At 33.4% G+C, this 20414-nt stretch overlaps 2 protein-coding genes and 2 pseudogenes across 5 annotated transcripts; 3 read left to right on the forward strand and 1 right to left on the reverse strand.

Moving 5' to 3' along the window:
* The first annotated feature begins 3143 nt into the window (after nucleotides 1–3143).
* LOC107955905 (peptidyl-prolyl cis-trans isomerase CYP71-like) lies at nucleotides 3144–9147 on the forward strand (annotated as a pseudogene). The gene is made up of 13 exons (XR_005930483.1): nucleotides 3144–3332; nucleotides 3639–3724; nucleotides 3957–4045; nucleotides 4994–5233; nucleotides 5355–5476; nucleotides 5718–5793; nucleotides 5916–6023; nucleotides 6100–6276; nucleotides 6406–6623; nucleotides 7001–7132; nucleotides 7694–7915; nucleotides 8317–8471; nucleotides 8735–9147. The product of XR_005930483.1 is annotated as a peptidyl-prolyl cis-trans isomerase CYP71-like (transcript).
* Nucleotides 9148–9887: 740 nt separating this feature from the next.
* Nucleotides 9888–11095, reverse strand: LOC121232195 (60S acidic ribosomal protein P2-1-like; annotated as a pseudogene).
* Nucleotides 11096–11503: 408 nt separating this feature from the next.
* On the forward strand, nucleotides 11504–14889 carry LOC121232196 (uncharacterized). Of its 3 annotated transcripts, none has more exons than XM_041117722.1 (7): nucleotides 11504–11658; nucleotides 12347–12427; nucleotides 12781–12930; nucleotides 13127–13200; nucleotides 13318–13436; nucleotides 14166–14249; nucleotides 14404–14889. In XM_041117722.1, the coding sequence occupies exons 2-7, from the start codon at nucleotides 12421–12423 to the stop codon at nucleotides 14504–14506; spliced, it is 537 nt and encodes a 178-aa protein (XP_040973656.1). In that variant the 5' UTR covers nucleotides 11504–11658; nucleotides 12347–12420; the 3' UTR covers nucleotides 14507–14889. The 3 variants fall into 3 exon arrangements, with proteins under 3 accessions (XP_040973656.1, XP_040973657.1, XP_040973658.1); XM_041117723.1 differs by having other exon boundaries at nucleotides 14413–14889; XM_041117724.1 differs by lacking the exons at nucleotides 11504–11658; nucleotides 12347–12427 and having other exon boundaries at nucleotides 12793–12930; nucleotides 13135–13200.
* Nucleotides 14890–16483: 1594 nt separating this feature from the next.
* Nucleotides 16484–19159, forward strand: LOC107953280 (pentatricopeptide repeat-containing protein At3g49170, chloroplastic). Its single transcript, XM_041074103.1, has one exon. The coding sequence runs from the start codon at nucleotides 16484–16486 to the stop codon at nucleotides 19157–19159; it is 2676 nt and encodes an 891-aa protein (XP_040930037.1).
* The last annotated feature ends 1255 nt before the right edge of the window (nucleotides 19160–20414 follow it).

Consider the following 20414-nt stretch of genomic DNA (forward strand, 5'->3'; position numbering starts at 1 on the left):
GTTACCCTCATATGACATCCTTGATTCATTTGAGTTAAATTTGTTCACTCAATACAATCCTATTTCATCTCATTATCACCATTGTGTCTTCTTAATAATTAATATAATCATTATCAACAAATGACTGTGATAAATTGCTTGTTTGAGAATAAGCAACCTATCACCACGTTCAATATTTATCAATCCACATAATGCCAATAGGAGTATATTGTTAACTCTTTAATCAAGCTATGAATTCCATTTTTTCTAGTAAAGCCATGCCATACAAAAGTCATGTACCCAACATATCGGCTATGGGCTCAATCATCTTTAGAGCATAAAACTTCCCTATATTAAAGCACATGAGTTACATACACATGGTCAATAACTAACTCTGGATTTAGGTAGATAATACCATTAACGTCACAAGTGAATTAATTCACAAACGGATTCAGAATTAATTCATCTTGGGTCTAGTCCAATGTATCATTCTTCCAATGAATACATCTATGTCTCTACCCGTGGAGTCAATTGCTCAGATAACTAAGACTAGTCATCTCTCCAATTGAAATTTTAGACGACAAAATAATCCTTCTAAGAATTTGAATCAAATATCACTTTGATTTTTTTACGGGATTACAGACTCATTTAGATTATCTACTAAAGTAAGTTATCTTTTTTGCAATATAATTGTTTTTTATAATGCCACTTATCTTCAGTTTGAACTTTAGACAATCAATGAGCTAATATTTGCTTGTCACAATTTCGCTATGCGTGTAAAATATAAAAGACAAAAATAATAAAAAAATACATAATAGTGAAATGTGAAATTAACTTTATTTATTTATTCATCATTCAAATACATAGAAAATAATTACCTGTTTACTACAATATGTGCATATTTCCCAATAGTAATTATATATGAATAACAAAAATCAAACCTTACTTGATGCAATTACGTTTTTGCTCCAAATTATGCCTTACAAAATGCCTTGCAAACTTCTTCCTCTTGTGATTATTCGTGCAATTTAGTTTGCTCAAAATTGCCTTATGGCACTCAATGCTTAAAACCAGCCTTTTATACAACAAGAGTGAGTGACAATTGATTCAGAAAATATTTTCGGGATATCTCACGGGTGAGTGGGAAGTTTGCACGCGTTGAATTTGGTAGAGGGAAAACGCTTCACGTAGGGTGCGTTTTCAATGATATGTCAGAAAATTCACTGAAAACACGCCTAGCTAGACGCGTTTTCAGTGCAATGTAAGAAAATTGCACTTAAAGTGCATCTAACTGGATGCAGTTTCAACTGACATGGCACAAAAATGCGTGCAGCTGGGCAGACTTTTAGTGTATTCTTCTAACATTGCACTGAAAACGCGCCTTACGTGGATCGTTTTCCTACTACCAAATTCAACTCCTACAAACTTCTCACTCACACATCAGATATCCTGGGATAATATTTTTTGAAAATTTTTATCGACCTCAACATGCTGTAAACTACGGGTGATCAAAACTCGATTCCATTCAAAAAATCGAAAAAAATATGAACTAAGAGTTAATCGAATTGAGTAGTTCAATTTTCGATTTCTAGTCGAATTAAATTTTACAATTTGAATATACGATTGTTGTTAATACCCTTTTGGTACTTGTCATTTTTTGAAAATTATACCAAGTTGGACTTTAAATAATTTCAAAATTTTAAAAATAATATTAATTTTATAACTCAAAAAATTATAAAAATTTCTAAAGAATATACAAAAGATATAAAATGTAAAAAAACACTAATCCATTATTTCATAAACCCTAAAAACCTTAACCTTACAAAACCCTAATCCTAAAACCTTAACAAAAATCTAAACCCTAACCCTAAAGCAATTAAAAGAACAAAAACAATAAAATAACCCTAGCCCGTGGAGAGAGAACAAAGCATTTTCTTGCCAATCCGTTGAGCTGGACGCGTTTTCGTTTTTTCGACCTAATTCGATAAATTTTAAAAAAATCGATCTAATTCGACAAATTTCTAAAAAAATTGGTATTTTTGGGTATTTTAGCCACAAATCCGTCCATTAATTAATATACTATCATAAATAATATACTATAATAAGAAATTATAAATATATTATTTTAATATATTTTTATAATTCATTATCAATTAAAATATTTTAATTTTGTAATAAATCATTAATACTATTATAAAAAATAATTTATTTATAATATCATTTATCATGAATTAATATATCATCAATATTATTATAAAATAATTTATTTGTAATATTATTATTTACCTTAATTGATGATATAATCAATAAAAAATATCCATAATATTACATTAATTTCTGTTAATCATAATAAATAGATATTGTTTTTATTTTGAAAATTTGATGATATAGCTGTAATATAATTTTATTACAATGAAAAAATTGGAGAGAGTGCCACATGGCGTATATGATTATTAATAGTAAAAAAATCATATTTAAAACTTAATGTAAAAATAGGATCCACTTTAAATATAATTAAAAAAATGAAGTGTTGTGAAACTCAAAAGATTAATACAGAACTCAAAATATCTATTTTTGCTTCTTTACCTTCTTTTATAATATATCTATATTATTATTATTATTATTATGTAGTTTTAGTAAATACAGTTTATAATTTTATATTACAATAATCACATAATTTTTTTTATTTGCATAATGATAATTAAAAATTTATCTTATAATTTTAGAAAATAATATTTTTGATAGTTTTAGAATGTTTCACAGAATTTTCAGAATTATCATTTATTTTAAAAAATCTAAATGTATTGACTGGATATTTTAGCTATAGTTTAAATGCCAAATTAGTTATTAGTCCATTAAGTTAACGTAGTACATCATCATTTGATTAGTGATAATAAAACCAAAATATAACAAACTAATAATGTTGGTGACTATTATATAATTTTTTAAAGTTAAGTGATTGAAAAGTAATTTTAACATTAGTTGAATTATGTTCTTATATTTTATCCATAAAAAAAGCATTTTAAAACCATAAATGGGCCATCGCCTATAAATATGGGCTTAATGCTGAATCCACTGGGCTAAGATTTTGAAATAGAGACCCATACCCACCTTCCATTCTTCTTCATCATCATCTTCCCCTCTCCCTCTTTTTGCATACAGAGGAAAAAGAAAAAAAGGTAAAGAGAAAAACAACGCAAATGGAAGAACCTCAAAACGGAAACGGTAAGTTGAATACTATCGCAGAGGAAGAGGAGGAGCGGGTCATAGACCAGGACCCGCCCTCGAGCTCGACCCAAGCGCCCGCTCCAGTTTGAACAAGCATATCTCGATTCCCTTCCTTCAGCTAACATGTAACTTTCTTCTTCTTCTTCTTCTTCTTCTTCTTCTTCTTCTCATTTCAGTAATTATTTATTTATTGGAATTTTGTCGCTTTCTCATGGTTTCCTTAGGGTTAATGAAATTGTCTTCTTTGCTTTGGAGTTTAGGGTTTTGAATTCAAGCTTCAGCCTTTTTTCATTTTGTTTTTTTAAGTGAAAAAAGAAGCAAGGAGCAAAGGAAACGACAAAATAAACCTTAATTTCTTTGTGCTGAAGTTGCGAATAAAGAGCTCCAAGAGCTCATGATGTATGCCTCTTTTTTGTGTGTGTAATTTCTAGGTATGAGAAAAGCTATATGCATCGAGATGTAGTTACTCATGTTGCTGTATCGTCCGCAGATTTTTTCATCACTGGAAGTGTTGATGGTAAGCTTTATGATGTCAATATTTATAAAACAATATCTAAAAGTCCCAATATTGTATTGATAAAAAAAAGTTTCATTATCTAAAGTCTGCTTTAAGTGTATATATGCTTCTTTTCTCATTCGGGCTTTTGGTTTAAATTTTATCAGTAATATTTGAGGCTTTAACAGTGAATGTGATTTTGGTACTGGCTTATAGATTGCTTGTCTTCATTTTATTTATTTATTTTTACTAGGGCATTTGAAATTTTGGAAGAAGAAAGCGGTTGGGATTGAGTTTGCAAAGCATTTTAGATCCCACCTGGATCCCATTGAAGGTCTAGCGGTGAGATTTCCCTCCTTATTTCCCATATGCATATTGTGTTTAAAGTTTAAATCTTTTTTCTTCTCTTCTCAATTGCTCCATGCTTCAATTAATAATATTATGCGCGTAGGCTGTAGCTTATTGTAGTTATTTTACATGCACATTAGAATTGCTTATTGCTGACGGGCCTCTTTTTTATTTTATTGACTGCTATGGAAGGCTTAAGTGAAAGTTGGTGTTATTGCGATAATTAACACCAGCTATTGTGAATTACTTAGTTAATTTCTGATCTCCTGTCTAATTACATTTGTCACTGCTTCTTTTTATAGCGGATTTTTATTTCATTGACAATGAGCCCGTGATTGCTTTAGATTGCTAGTCCACCTAGATCTTGCACAGGCTATTTGTTATCTTCTTTCATCCAGTGAATTTTTGTTTCTGTTGATGTTCTGATTTTTATATTCACCCCATGATTGCTGTTTAAAGATGTAGAGGACTAACCTTTCCAAAAAGAAAAAAAAAAAAGATGTAGAGGACTATAATGACTCGTATATCATTTTGATGTTTTAATCCTTCATTTATTTAAGAGCTGTATATCATCGACAACTTCATAAGATTTTTAAATATTATGCCATTGAAAACTGATGTTTCTATAAAATACAAAGGTACGGTTAAAGACTGTTATCAGCATTGTTTAGTTTTACTCACTTCTCTTTTGCTCTATCTCCATAGTTCCTATATGTGATTTTGATTTGATAGATACATTTCTCGGAAGTGAATGGTTGAACTATATGGATGTTTCTGCATTTCGTTGTTTATGATTTGTTTTAACATTCAGAATTTTCTTTTGAATCTGCACGGCCTTTAGTTTTTTTTTTTTTTCTTTAAGGTATTTTATCATCTTTCATTCAGTCTTCTATGAGTTTGTTGTTGGTGCATTCATCAACCATGACTTGTTCAGCTATGCAGGTTAGTGCAGATGGTTTACTTTGCTGTACAATTTCTAGTGACCGCTCTGTGAAGGTATATGATGTGGTCAACTATGACATGATGGTTATGATTCGCCTACCTTATGTTCCTGGTGCTGTTGAATGGGTCTACAAGCAAGGCGATGTCAAAGCTAAGCTTGCCATTAGTGATAGAAATTCATCATTGGTCCATATATATGATGCACGAGCTGGTTCAAATGAACCCATCATCTCTAGAGAGGTATCTATACTTTGTTGAAAGTTTGCACGATTATCAATTTTTGAACTTTTCTCCTTTTGCTTTTGTTTATAAGTTCACTGGTTTCTGTTTTGATTTTCCTGCTTGGACTAATAATTTCCAGATACACCTGGGCCCAGTGAAAGTAATGAGGTACAATTCTGCATTCGACATTGTAATATCTGGTGATGAGCAAGGAATTATTGAGTACTGGAGCCCTGCCACACTTCAGTTTCCAGAAAGCGAGTATGTGCCAATGTTCACGTATACAATCATCAGCAATGTACTCTAGTTACATGGAAGATTTACAGTTTTAGCTCCATTTAAAGATGAATATTTTCTTGTTTGGATTACAGATTACTGTAGAAACTTTCTTTCGGTTGTTAGGCGAATGCTGTAGTCTGATTATGGTGTTGACATGTTGAGCATTTCACTTGTTGATGCACATTGTTTGCTATTTCATAATTTGTATATATGCTGCATGCAGGGTCCATTTTAGATTGAAAAGTGATACTAATCTCTTTGAAATTGCAAAATGCAAGACAACTATTTCTGCAATTGAGGTTCAAAACTCTTCCATTGGAGTTGGTTTTTCTCTGGATTTCTTTGCTACGATTCTTTTGAACCCTTTTTGTAAATTATTAAAATTTCATTCTTTTTTCTACTTCATTTTATTGCTATTCAGGTCAGCCCGGATGGGAAGCAATTTTCTATTACATCGCCTGATCGCAGGATACGTGTGTTTTGGTTCAGAACTGGTAAATTAAGGCGAGTTTATGATGAATCACTTGAGGTAAAAGTTAGTGAGTGGTGGATTTTTACATAAATCCTTTTTGAATTGCTAACAATTGTCAGTACCCTTTGAGTAGGTAGCTCAAGATCTTCAGAGAAGTGATGCTCCCATGTATCGGCTGGAAGCTATCGACTTTGGCAGAAGAATGGCTGTTGAGAAGGAAATTGAGAAAACTGAAACTGCACCTCAACCAAATGCAGTTTTTGATGAAAGCTCTAATTTCCTCATATATGCTACTCTTCTGGGGATAAAAGTAAGAAACTGTTTCCTTAATAGATTCTACAGCAGATAACAAGCTGAACTATTTTTTAGAGCAAACAATAAGTACAAATTTTTATGCTCTCTAAATTCTCTAATACTTGTTCATATTTCATTTTGATAGATGGTTAATTTACACACCAATAAAGTTGCTCGAATACTTGGAAAGGTTGAGAGTAATGACAGATTCTTGAGAATTGCATTATATCAAGGTGATCGAAGCAGCAAGAAAGTGAGAAAAATTCCTGCTGCTGCAGCAAATGTCAATGAAAGTAAAGACCCATTAACAGATCCAACTCTCTTGTGTTGTGCTTTCAAGAAGCATAGGATCTATCTATTCAGGTATAAGAATCTGCAGCACGACATCTACTGGCTAGCAACAGCATGTTTGAATTTAGAATTCTCATGTAATGCTTCATGCCACAAAGGGTGACTTGCAACGCTACATGGATGGATCACCATTGAGATACTCATCTATTGAGGTCTGATGGATGATCAGTTATTGATGTCATAAGCTCACAGCAAAATAAATTTATTTGGATAAAAGTCGGGTGTCATAGTGCATTGCCATCTATATTGACAACATTGTCACATGTCTGGCTTATGTGCTTTCATAGGTTGTTCCTTTAAAAATAAATTTCACCATAACTTTGAGTGTCTTCCACATTTATAGTTAATGGGTACATATAATTACTCTGATGGTTTAATGATTTATATAGTCGACGAGAGCCAGAAGAACCTGAAGATGCCACAAAAGGAAGGGACGTCTTCAATGAAAAGCCACCTGCTGATGAGCTTCTGGCTGTATCTGATATTGGAAAAGCAGTTACAACTCTCTTCCTGACAATGTGGTGAGTTTTCTTTCTGTAATGTGCATGGAAAAGGAAAACTTCGAGTTGTTGTGCCCTCCTTGGTTCGTTCTCAATATTGACCATAAGAGAGTTTAATAAGGAAAAATGCATAACAATGATGACACTTTGTTCGAAGCTTTGAGAATATAAAGGAAATGACATATGCATAACATTTTTAAATTTTACTTGAGAATAATTAGTTTGAAACTTCTATAAGACATGAATTAGGACAGGGTAGTAAAGGAATTCCTTTATGACCTCCCTCACTTTCTCTTTGTCCTTTTTGTTGCATGGAAATAGCAAATCAAATTTTGTCAAGAAGTTTAATGGTTATTAGACTGATCAGAGCAGTTATTAGAACAAAATATTATTTGAAACCTTTTGTCTCCACGGACGAATTATATGTCTAGAAGTTAAAAAGGTTATAGGCATGTAGGGAATGGTTCTTTTTTTTTCAGCAGAGGGTTCTTTAAGTATATCATCTATGACATAGTTTAGTTCCTTATCTTCATTTTATGTGCATGTCTTGGATTATTTTCTGATTGGCTTCTATTCTTCCAGATTCTGCACACCACGATGGGCGACATTCACATGAGACTCTACCCAGAAGAATGTCCAAAAACTGTGGAGAACTTTACTACACACTGTCGGAATGGCTATTATGATAATCTAATCTTTCACCGTGTCATCAAAGGATTCATGATACAAACAGGAGATCCATTGGGAGACGGCACTGGTGGGCAGTCTATTTGGGGAAGGGAATTTGAGGATGAGTTTCATAAAGGTAACTGTTTAGCTTTTTCTAGATTAAGCATTAGCATTTTGCCACCTGGAACTTGTAGCACCTGAATTTTGAGGTGTGAATTTGGTGCATTAATTGGAGGATCACACTGACTTATATTTGCTACATTCTGACCCTATCCTGTTTGTACCCCTTCCTGTTGGCTCTTGCTTCAATGATGATCATGTTAGCTTTGCTTATGGAGGCTTTCCATAAATGCTATAGGGAATACAGTTGTTTGGCATTATGCTGGAATTATTTGATATACAACGATGCAAATATGTTTTACTTCCTTGGTATACTATATTAATGTTCTTAGGTTACAGTCCATGGTTTTTATTTATTGGATTTATAACTGCTTTAAAGCTCAACTGATTGCTGGATGGAACATTTCTACCCTTGCAGTTTACGACATGACAGGCCTTTCACAGTGTCGATGGCTAATGCTGGCCCCAATACGAATGGCTCACAGTTCTTTATAACACAGTGGCTACTCCATGGTTGGACAATAAGCATACGGTATTTGGTAGAGTTGTTAAGGGAATGGATGTGGTGCAGGTATGTACATCTCTACAGTCACTATCATATGGCTGCTGCTTGCTTTTTTTTATTCCTACACACACATGCATATTCTTACGAGAGGATTCAGTATGTTTTTTGCTTTGCTTCTCAAACGATGAAAAATATATAAATATTGAAGGTTTTGAATTAATAGTCCCTGTAATTGAATTCCTTTTTGTTGTTTGAATTATTTTTGGAACTTAGCATATGTGATGTCCTGGTATGTATACTGTCTTATTATTCTCCTGCACTGTTGGCAGGGTATTGAGAAAGTGAAGACAGACAAAGCTGACAAGCCATATCAAGATGTTAAAATCTTAAATGTGACTGTGCCGAAGTCTTAAGAGTTGCTTGCCATGGTGAATTATATCTTGGATATTGTTTGACCTGCATTAACAATTGGCCATGAGAAGCTGGTTGGCTTGTTTAGTCCATGTTAGAACGTTCATTTTACCAATGTTCAGCTTCCATATTGGTTCTAATTTGTTTAGCCAGCAGGTCAAAGATTATTGTGTTGGAGCACTTTCACATTGCCAGGATATCAGACTAGAACATGATTGGAATCAGAATACTTTTCCCTCATCAAGCGGTCATAGGCTGAGCAGTCGTTGAACTTTTGTTTTATGTTAATCTTCCTGAATTATATGACTTTTGCCCGATGTAGAATTTTGATATTTCATTATCGAGTGGTACCACTACAATATAGATTGTATATTTCCAGCCTGGTAAGGGTTTTTCTTTGAATTACATGGAGAAAACTGGTTTTATATTTAAAACCCTGGCCATGATTATGCATGTGATATTTTTAACATACTCTTCTTGCCATTGTCATTATTTTGTTAGCAAGTGGAAAGTTTTTTCATATCAATTTGAACTTATTTAATCATTAATGAATGTTTTTACTTTACACTAAATGAATACATTGTATCGTTAATGCGAAGGGCTTAATCAATTAGGCATGGTACAAATTGAGAAATTATTACCCCAGTTTAATTTTATCCCCTCCGTCAATAGCATGATCCACTATTTACTCTTTAGCAACTTCTTTGCTTATTTATATATCATTCCTCCCATACCTTATGACTCAATGCCTTTGTACTTTGTAGCACAGCATTAATCAACCAATTTCAGCAATTCCAAGTACATATGTAACAGACAAATGGGTTTCACGGTTATCCATGGCATGTATCTCAAGCCTAAAAGAAAATGCATGAAGGGAAAAGAGAAAAAACACAGATTTATTCGTCACTAAAGTATAGCTAGAAATATAAGGTATTCTGCATCATTCAGCAAACTCAACCATGAGCAGCAGCAATCCAGAAATCACGATTATAAAAGTGCGTCACTATTTTACTATATTCAAGAATCTAAAACCATGTCAACTACATAACCATACTAACTGCATATAAGAAGTCTTTGATATTTGCAATACTTGCTTAGTCGAAGAGGCTGAAACCCATATCCTGCATCCAAAAAGGAGATTATATCAGTAAAAGCCACAACAATAAAGGGAATGGGTACAACTCAATTTCTGAGATTGAAATGATTACATCATCGGACTCTTCCTTCTCCTCAACTTTCTCCTCTTTCTTGGTCTCGGCAGCAGGTGCATCACCAGCACCACCACCGGTTGTAGGAGCTGCAACAGCAACACACCACCACCACCAGACGGAACTGAAGCCAGCTTCTCCTTCCACTTGCAATTAGCTCGGTTATATCTTTTCCTTTGACTTCGGATAAAGCATCTCTATCTTATCATCATCAGCCTCAGCTCCAACTACGACATATTAAACGAAAAAAGGGTAAAAAAAATTGTTCTGTACGAATGCCAAAGAATCCTCCAAGAATTTGATTCCACTTCCCAACATTCAGCTTTGGTGTTAGGGTTAGAGCGCTACTAATTTATTGGGTCCGCAATTTGAGAATATAGGAAGGAACACAGATGCTGAAATCCAATCTTATATACTCCTAAAGATGACTATATGAATCATGTGAGCTAAGGCTTGGTTTTTACAACTTCCTTTCTGCTATTTGTAAATATTTACTACTTGGAAGTTAAAATAATGATATTTACTGACAAATGTTCGAAAATTTTTCACTAAAAAAGAGATACGTAGTAGATTCCCATAAATTGGGTTCAAATAGACCATATGCCTAAAAATGGAGGAACAAACAAATCATAGCTAAATTAAACCCTAAAAGATAAGTGAAGCACCACCGAATCAAAGATAGAGTTAAAAGAATACAGTAGATGTAAGACAAAAAAAGAGTTGAGGGAAAAAAAAACCTGATCCGAGAATAGCCTTCAAATCATCGGCAGAAGGGTTTGTGTTCCCTCCCAAAACGGCAAGCAAGAAAGCGGCTATCACCTTCATTTTGACGGAGGTGCTGTGGATGAACAACGGTGGTTGATTATTTGATGAGTGTGGAAATCTTTTAAGGTTTTTGTTTACTACTTTTTTGGTGGACCAGAACAAAGCAATCTAATTTCAAACGTATTTTATCAATAAAGTATAAAAATAGTCACTTTGTTTGTATTATATTAGATTTTAGTTATTTTGAAATATCATGTTTTAGGTATTTACATTATTATTTTATTATTAATTGATTACTCTACCATTAAATTTCGTTACCTTCCTAATGGTAGTCCTATGTGGCAGTTTAAATAAGTTTTAAATATCAACTTGAATGGTCAGATGCTGGGATGAAAATAAATTTTTAATTAAATAAATTTAATTTGAACTGCCACGTAAGATATCTAAATTGGCATTCAAAATTTATTTAAATTGTCATATAGGATCGTTGTTAAGGAAGTAACAGAGTTTAACGGTAGAGTGACCACTTTGTAATAAAATAATAACGTAAATGACTAAAACATAACATTTCAATCATAAATGACTAAAATATAATCTAAAGCAAACAAAAATAATTATTTTTATAGTTTACCATATTTTATTATTACTCTTATTTCGCCCAAAAGCGATAATGCAGACAAGGGGCCCTAAATGGGCCTAAATGCCATCATCCAAAGGAATCTTTCATTTTTATTACCAGCCGGTAATCATGAATTTTAAGGTTTTTAGGTTTTCTCCAACCGGTGGTCTTCCCCAATTAAGCAAAATAATCCTCCCAATTTTCGAAACCCTAACTTTGTTCTTCCATTCCATTCTCTGTCAATTTCGAGGTATCTTTACAGCGTGCTTTGTTTTTTTTTAACTCGTTTCTTGGCTTCATTTTTCTCGGTTGTTATATTGTTTAGGTACTTTTTTTTCTTTGCTTAATTCGAAATGGGTGTTTTGCCTTCCATAACTGATAGCGTTAAATGCTGTATTTGAAGTCAAATTTTTTTGTTGATTTTATCTGTGGGTTTTGTGCATTGAATTACCTGTTTTAACTAATGGGTCAGATGTATTTGCTGATAATATGCTTAGGATGTGGCTTTGCTTTACTTGTAATGTTATTCTTAGGTTTATGAGATATTTTAGCGTCTCGTTAGTGCTTTTAAGTTCAAATGCTTGTTAATAAGTTAGTGCATTTTCGTTTATATAGGCATCTCTTTTTAACTAGTGAGTGGCTTTGCTTTAGTTGTAATGTTAGGTTTATGAGATATTCAGAGTTGATGTAATGATCGAATTTGATTTCTGTATTTGCTTTAATTTGTTTTTGTTTTGATGTCTTCTTACTAATTGCTTCTATTTAGTAACTGGTAAGGTACAATAATGATTAAGAAACTTTGCACGTTTCAACAGTACAATAATACCCCATTTGAATCTCTCTTTGCTTCGATCTGGCCGTAGGCATTGTTGTTACAAATATTCCAATAATGATTAAGAAACTTTGTTGATTCTATTCTCTTCTTTTTTATTTCACAGGTTTTAACTGACGCTGAGCTATAATTGAATACCAAGTTCATCTTACTAGGTGGAAAGCTAACTAGAAAGCAGCCATGGATGGTATGTGAAGGTTTTTCTTTTTTTAGTTTAGATGTCTGTTATTGCAGTTTTAAGTAAAGGATTTTTGGTTTTTGGTTTCAAAGTTTTAAGGCGATAGCTTTTGCTTGTGATTTTACTTTAAATGTGAAAGATTTTTCATTTTTGTTATATTCTGGACTATGGCTGAACATGGTTATTGTTTTGAAATTGAAATTAGTACCTAGCAATTGTTAAATGTTTAACATAAATATTGTGTTCATGTCTCTGCAAAGATATATGAATTTTGCTTTCTATCAATTCTAGTTATTGTTTAAAATTATGAATGACCAATACTCATTGACTGATTTTCTTTGTTACCTGCTGTATTGTTTCAGTTGATTCACAACCAACTATGGAGGAAACTATATTGGTTGGTGATGACCTAATGATGGGGCCACCATCTCCTGTCATCCCACAAGAAATCGCATCTCATGTGCTTGAAGGTGTCGAGTTTTGTGATGGGATCTTACGGAATTTATTTTTGTGTAAGTTGTGTTTTTAACTTAACAATCTTTATGTAAAAGGCGGAGTATGTATAGCATTGATTGACTGATATTAAATCTTCATTCTTTTTGGTGACTTGATTGATTATTTGCTTAATTTTGCCAAATGATAGACCAAATACTTTCTTATGCATTTCGTGTACAGCCATACATTCTTTATGATTGCTGTATGCTGTAGGTTTGCAGATTAATGATATCGAGCCTTTCTGTCAAGATGAGCTGGCATTATATAGACAATGTGCTGAAAAGAGGGTAAGGTTTCTAATGGTTATTCCTGTTGCATGAATAAGTACATCGAATTAGCTTTCTTGAGTTTCTTCCAAAAAAAAAAAAGGCTTTCTTGAGTTTGTTTGAAAATCTGGGTTTCAGGACAAGGAACTAAGGCAACGGCTTCAAGATAGCGAGAGAAAGTTGGGGTTGTCAATGCCTTTTGATCAAGCAAAGGAAAGAGCTAGTCAGCTTGAATCAGAAGTCACATCATTGGAGAGGTAATTGATTAAGATTTTATTAATGTCTTTTGCAAGAATCCGTGAATCTTGGTAGTCCTAAAATATTGTGCTTTTTGCATTTGTTACTTGGTAGTACCGAGTCAAGATTCTTTAGCATTCAATTGCAAAGCTAAATTGCTTTATCAATATTGATAAATCTTCTATAGGAAGTTGCAAATATCAGCGTTTCTGATGTCTTAGTACCAGCTCTATGAAAATTAAAGATCCAACTTATAACTCTTTGAAGTATCTTACTTTCATAGTTGCAATAGCATTTCTGATGTCTTAGTACCAGCTCTATGAAATTAAAGATCCAACTTATAACTCTTTGAAGTATCTTACTTTCATAGTTGCTCTTTGCTATTGCAGCATCTTGGATGAATAAAAGTATGGATAAAGTAGGAAGGTAACATGTTCTTGTTGAGGAACCATTTTGTCCTATTTACTTGGCCTCGGATGTAAGTGGTGGATACGGATGTCTGACATGGATATATTGAATTTGTTCTAAGTTTTTTCTGTGTACTGATATGTGTGGGACTCAAGTGTTAGACACGGTACTGGAAGGAAAATGAGTTTGTTTTACAAAGGATTTGCCCCTAGTTAATTATCATCCTTTATATTTGTTCCCTTTACCAACCATAGCATTTTGTTTTTCTGTTTACAGTCGTATAGAATTATTTAATCACAATTGAAACTGAATGATATCATGTATTCATGACTATTCTATAGGCGCTTGATTCTGGCAAGTGGAATTGAAGGCATTGAAGGATTTCGTCAAAGATGGAGTCTGCATGGACGACTTACAGATACCAAGTAATGCTTGTGATTTACAAAAAATCCTTTTATCTTCTCCGTACATTGTATGTTCATTAGTAGAATCCCATAAATGAATCTTCTTGATCATTCTTTTATACCAAAATTTGAGTAATCTGGTAAACAAGACATGTTTGTTTAATCCTACGTTAAGTATGTGCAGGAAAAGGCTGGAATCCTTAAAACTGGGGATGGAGAAGAGAAAAGAGGATGAACCAAGCAAAACACCAACCAGGAAAAGTGGATTCTTTTGGTAACAGTGGTGGCCTTAGGTGCTTATAACAAGAAGATGCATAACGAGGGTCCATCTTAAAAGACATGGGTCTCGGTTTAGCGTGCTGTAGGCTGTAGGTAATACGAGGATGGAATTTATTAGTTGTGAAATCCTTGTTCTGTTCCACCCTCCTTGAAGATCAATGCCAAAGTACTTTGAAAATATGATGGGGGGTGTTGAGCTTTTTTTTTTTGTTTTTGTTTTTTTTTTCCCATTTTACAAATTCCGTCCTCCAAATCACATCTTCAGCTATAGTTTGATATGAGTATGTTCATTTGAAATTATATTTTTGTATTCCTCTGTGGGAACTAAGGTGTTGATGTTGTTGGGCTGGATGGGTTAAATTAAGAATTGACTATTCCTATAGATTGGATTTGTCCAAAAAATATATGTTTTTAGATTCTTATAATCTAATCCATACATTTGTAAGCCAATTCATACATTCAATCCAAAAAGTATATTTTAGGTTGTTAATAATGTTAATTTTTTTATTAAATTTATTGGTGTGATATTTGAAATAAAAATTTTACTTGGTAGTAAACTTGGATTTAAAAAAATAATTTTAATAATTTTAACAGTTAAATTTGAATTTTGAAATTTAAAATGTAGAGATAATTTTAAATTTATAAAGAATAAAGTGATTTATGGCATATTTAAATACTTTTTAAATTGACATATTTGTATAGTGTCATACCTATATGTGTGTCCATATCTTATCCCTCATAAAGCAAAAAGTTAAAATGTGTTTCAAGTCCTTGGACTCTGTGTATTGGTAATTTAATCTCTTTATTTTTATTTATATGAATTTAGTTATTTAATTTTCAGATTTTAATATTTTATTCAAGTTTTTTACTTCTTTAAATTTTTTGTTAATATTATTTGGTGTGATATTTTAAAATAAAATATACTCATTTAGTAGTCATGTAACAATACAAATGATGTTGAAATTAACTTGAATTTAATAGAAGTAATTTAAAAATATTAATAATTAGACTTGTATTTTTAAATTCGAAAGATAGAGAGATTAAATTCCTTGAAATAAAAGTGGAGGGACTAAAAAATTTACAAAATAAAGAGATTAAATTCTTTGAAGTAAAGATAGAAAGACTAAATTTTAAATAAGAGGAGTAGAAAGGCTTGGAAAATATTAAAAAAAAAAACTTAAAACTAAAATTATATCTTAATCTAAAATCACATCGTCTTGTTTAATTTATTTTTTAGATACTGGAGTTCGCTTAAATTTGAAAAATCAACTTATTTATCCAACAAATAATTTAATTTAATTAACTATTTTAAATATTTTTAGTGAAGCTCACCTGCATAAGACGTTGGGGAAGAGTATGGAGAAAAAACTGAAATATTTAGGATGGAAAGTGAAATTCATAAACAATAAGGGTAGAGGGAGGATTTAATTGAAAAATAAATAATATTTAGCGACGACAAATATGATTGGGAGATACTTGTGTGTAAAAGACTTATGAGATGATAATGCAATTAATTTATTTAATATTCTCTAGCTGCCCATGGTCATCTTGGCTAGGAGTGGTGGAACATAAATCAGTTGATCTCTTATCCATCCATGGAATGAAACACCCACCACCATCCATAATTTCCCCTTCCACTTCTTCCTTGTCAACTCTGAACTGTTATTCCTCGCAGAAAAAGCAAAGGAACCTTGCAAAGAAATTGCCACAACATAATCTCCATGCACTTCCTCCTCACATGCTCTTCCATTATCCCTTCTTCCCCTCCTTTTCTTCTTCTTCAAAGCCATACTCCCAAACTAACCCATTTCCCTCAACTCAATCACATCACCCCTCACAATTCACAACACCTAAAACTAACCCATTTCCTTAAACCCCATGCTAATCCAAAACCACCTCTTTTTTACTTCAATCTCCACCTTCAGCTCTATATCAATGCTGGTTTCATGCAAGAGGCGCGCGATCTATTTGACTCAATGCCTGAAAGAACTCTGATATCTTGGACCATCCTCATGTCAGGTTATGCCAAACATGGTCCTAGTGCGGAAGCGTTGGCATTGTTCAAAGAGATGCTGTCGTCTGGTGATAATCATAAAACACGCCTACGTCCTGACTCCTATGTTTATGCGGTTGTGTTGAGAAGTTGTGGAGAAATGAGAGAATTGGGGTTTGGGAAAGGAGTTCATGGCCAAGTTTTGAAGAAAGGAGAGGCTTTTCTTGATGGGTTTTTAGAGAATTCTTTGGTGAATATGTATTCAAGTTGTGGCCAATTGGAAGATGCTGTTTTGATTTTTGACGGGATTGAGAAGCCTGGTTTGGTTGCTTGGAGTTCAATGTTAAGTGCTTACGTGAAAAATGGATTTGAAAAAGAGGGTTTGAGTGTTTTCCTTGATATGGTCTCTAAGGGAATTAAGTTGGATGCTTTTGTGTTTTCAATGGTTATCAAGGCATGTTCCAACTTGGAGGAGTTAAACTTGGGAATTCAAGTACATGGTTTAATGGTTAAGAAAGGGTTTGAGAAAGGGTCTTGTTTGTTTTTGGACAATAGCTTAATGGATTTTTATGCAAAATGTAAGGATTTGAGGGGATTAAGAAACGTTTTTGATCAGCTGTACGAGAAAGATTTAGTTTCTTGGAACACATTAATTATGGGTTATGTACATAATTTTTATTACTTTGAAGCTCTTAGGAGTTTTAGAGTTTTAATGCATGATATTTGTTATTGTGATGATTTCACCATAACAAGTATTCTCAAGGCAATTTCTAGTTTACATGACATGGGCTATGGTAGGCAGGTTCATGGATATATAGTTAGAACAGGTTTTGTATCAAATAGCTATGTAATGTGCTCTCTTCTGGATATGTATATTGAGTGCATTGAACATGAGAGCTGGGAACAATGGGAAAAAGTTCCTTTGAAGGTGTATGCTGGCTTAGAAAGAGGAGAAGCCAATGAGTGTATTATTATTGCAAGCATGCTAAAATGGTGCTCTCTGTTATCAAATCTTGATGCAGGGAAAGTATTCCACTCCTTGGCCAGCAAATTAGCTGTAGATTCTGATCCATATGTTATAAGCGCTTTGATTGACATGTATTCCAAGTGTGGGGTGCCAGATGCTGCTTTAAGGGTTTTCGAAAGAGTAGAAAACCCAGGCACCGTAACTTGGTCAGCTCTGATCTCTGGACTTTCTTGGAATGGGTGGTTTGTGGAAGCACTAACATGTTTCAATAAAATGCAGCTTAATGGTATTGAAGCAAATGAATTCACCTTAACATCTGTTATTCTGGCTTGTGTGGCTTTAGGTGATCTTAGAAAGGGAAGAGAATTGCATTGCAAGATACTCAAAACTTGTTATGAATCAAACGTTTCCATAGTTAACATGCTCATTAATCTTTACTCGCAATTATCAGATCACCGACAAGCGCTCAAGATATGTTCCTTGGTTTCAGATGCTGAGATCTCATGGAATTTATTGATACAGGCCAGCCTCAAGGCAAATGACTATGAAATGATTCACAAACTTCTCAGGAGGATTCAATCGTGCTTTGGGTACCTTGAACCGATCTCTGTTTGTGATATTTTCAGATCCTGTAGCAGCCCAGTGCTTTTGAATATGGGGATGCAAGCTCAGGCTTACATGACCAAAAGGGGTCTTCTTTCGCATCCTACAAGTGGAAATGGTCTCATTCAGATGTATTCCGGATGTGGACAAATTGCAGAGGCTGATTTGGTGTTTGAATCGATGCCTGAGAAGAGTTCTCTGTGTTGGACATCTATCATCTCCGCAAAAGTGGAACATGGACATCCATCTGAAGCTCTGACATTGTTTAACGAAATGCGGAGGAGGAATAAATTAGTAGACTCAAGTACATTAAAATCAATCTTGAAAGCATGCAGCCAAATGGGTCGAGTAGATAAGGCACATAGCCTATTAATGTCCATGGAAGTGGTTTACGGAGTTAAGCCATCGGAAGAGCATTATTCCTGCGTCATTGAAGCTTTTACTCGAGCTGGAATGCTTGAAGAACTTGAGAACTTCATCGATGAGGTTGTTGTAGATAAAAACGATACTAAGATTTGGAACACTCTTCTTTCATCGGCCCGTGTTATAGGTAACATGGACATGGCAAAATTTGCCTTGGAGAAGCTTTTGGAAATAGATCCAAATGACTGCTTTGCAAATCTAATGCTTGGCAAGGTCCTGGTGATGTTAGGCAAGTGGAAAGATGCATCGAAGACGAAAACATTAGGACCAAATTCCAGTTGCATAGAAGTGCAAAACAAAATATTTGAATTTGTCTCCGACCAAAAACCAAGTGAAGATGTGTTCTATAAGTTGGCTGAGATAGAAAGAGAGATGGAGGAGTTGGGATATGTAGAAGATAGAAACCATTTGCTGCATGATGCAGAAGAGGAAGAATATGATGGTGCAGGTCTTGGTCATACTGAGATGAAGGCCATCGCATTCGGGCTCTTATCGTTACCCCACAGAACGCCGGTAAGGGTGATTAAAAGCGTTAGGATGTGTGGTACTTGTCATCATGCATGCAAGTTTATGTCAACTTTTGTAGATCGAGAATTGGTTGTTAAGGACAATTGCACCTTTCACCATTTCAGAGATGGCAAATGCAGTTGTCGGGATTCATGGTAGAAGCTGCCCATGAAATATGTAACTATAGTCTATACGTACAGATACATATATATAGGCCATCTTGTTGGTGTTATTCTTATGATCAATGTATAAATAACGGTATTCATTCTTTAGATCTCAGATTATGTACTGGGAAGAATCTTTCCAAGCATATCACACAAGTAAAACTAAGGATTCATAATCGAATTGATGGTCAAAACTATTGAGTTTTGGTTAAATTATTAAAAACATATATAAAAAATTCATGGGTGGGCCACTCATCTCTCTTTCTTCTGCCATCTTTCTTGTTACTGATTACCATGGTGCAACCATCATGTCTGTTTTAGCTTACAAGTCCCTAGGCTGCATACATAGTTCGTCATTGTCGATGAAGATTCTACCTACTCAAGTAATTATCACTCAACCCATGTTTTATATGTCAGAAAAAATAAATAAGAAAACAGAAACAAGAAAAACAAAAAAATAGTAGGGTGGATAAACTACACTAATAGTCATCCACCTATTAGTAAGTTCTTTTTTATTATTCAACCATGAAATATTATGAAATGACCACCTAACTATTAGTTTTTTTTCCTGTCATCCAATTATTCAATTGTCTTTTTTTTTCACCAATTGGCTCCAGCTTTTAAAATTGGCATAATAGCAATTTTAACTCTCAATATTTATACATTGTATCAATTTAGTCTTGATTCTAAAAAAAATCTAACCCTCAATATTTACATTTTGTAACTTTTCATAATTAGATGACCAAAAAAGAAATTTATTAATAGTTGAGTAACCATTTTATAACTTTTCATAGTTGGATGACAAAAAAAAAACTTATAATTGGGTGAAGTTTACCCAAAATAGTATTAGTAAAATATTATAGCTTTGAGGCATATAGAATATTTTGTTGAAGTTGTTAATATGATTTTAAGATACAATAAAGCTGTTAATATTATAAGCAAAAGGCTTAGTGCTCAATTTGACCCCGAATCATGTCTATTTTCTCATTTTAGTACTTAACCTTATTTTTGTCAAAGATTGATTTTTAAACAATCATTTCATTATCCAGTTCAACCCATTTTTTATATTGATTTTTTAAGAACCCATGTGGCACCAATAAAAACGTGCCACATGGCACCTTTCAACAAATCACAATATGCCATGTGGCACTTAGGCTTATTTAAAATAAAAAAGCATTGACCCATCATTAGTCAGACATTGACTGGTGTTGACTGTTGTTGATCGGTGTCAATAGATCATTGACTTGCGT

Source organism: Gossypium hirsutum, chromosome A07 (genome assembly GCF_007990345.1).
Source record: "Gossypium hirsutum isolate 1008001.06 chromosome A07, Gossypium_hirsutum_v2.1, whole genome shotgun sequence".
Classification (NCBI taxonomy): Eukaryota; Viridiplantae; Streptophyta; class Magnoliopsida; order Malvales; family Malvaceae; genus Gossypium; species Gossypium hirsutum.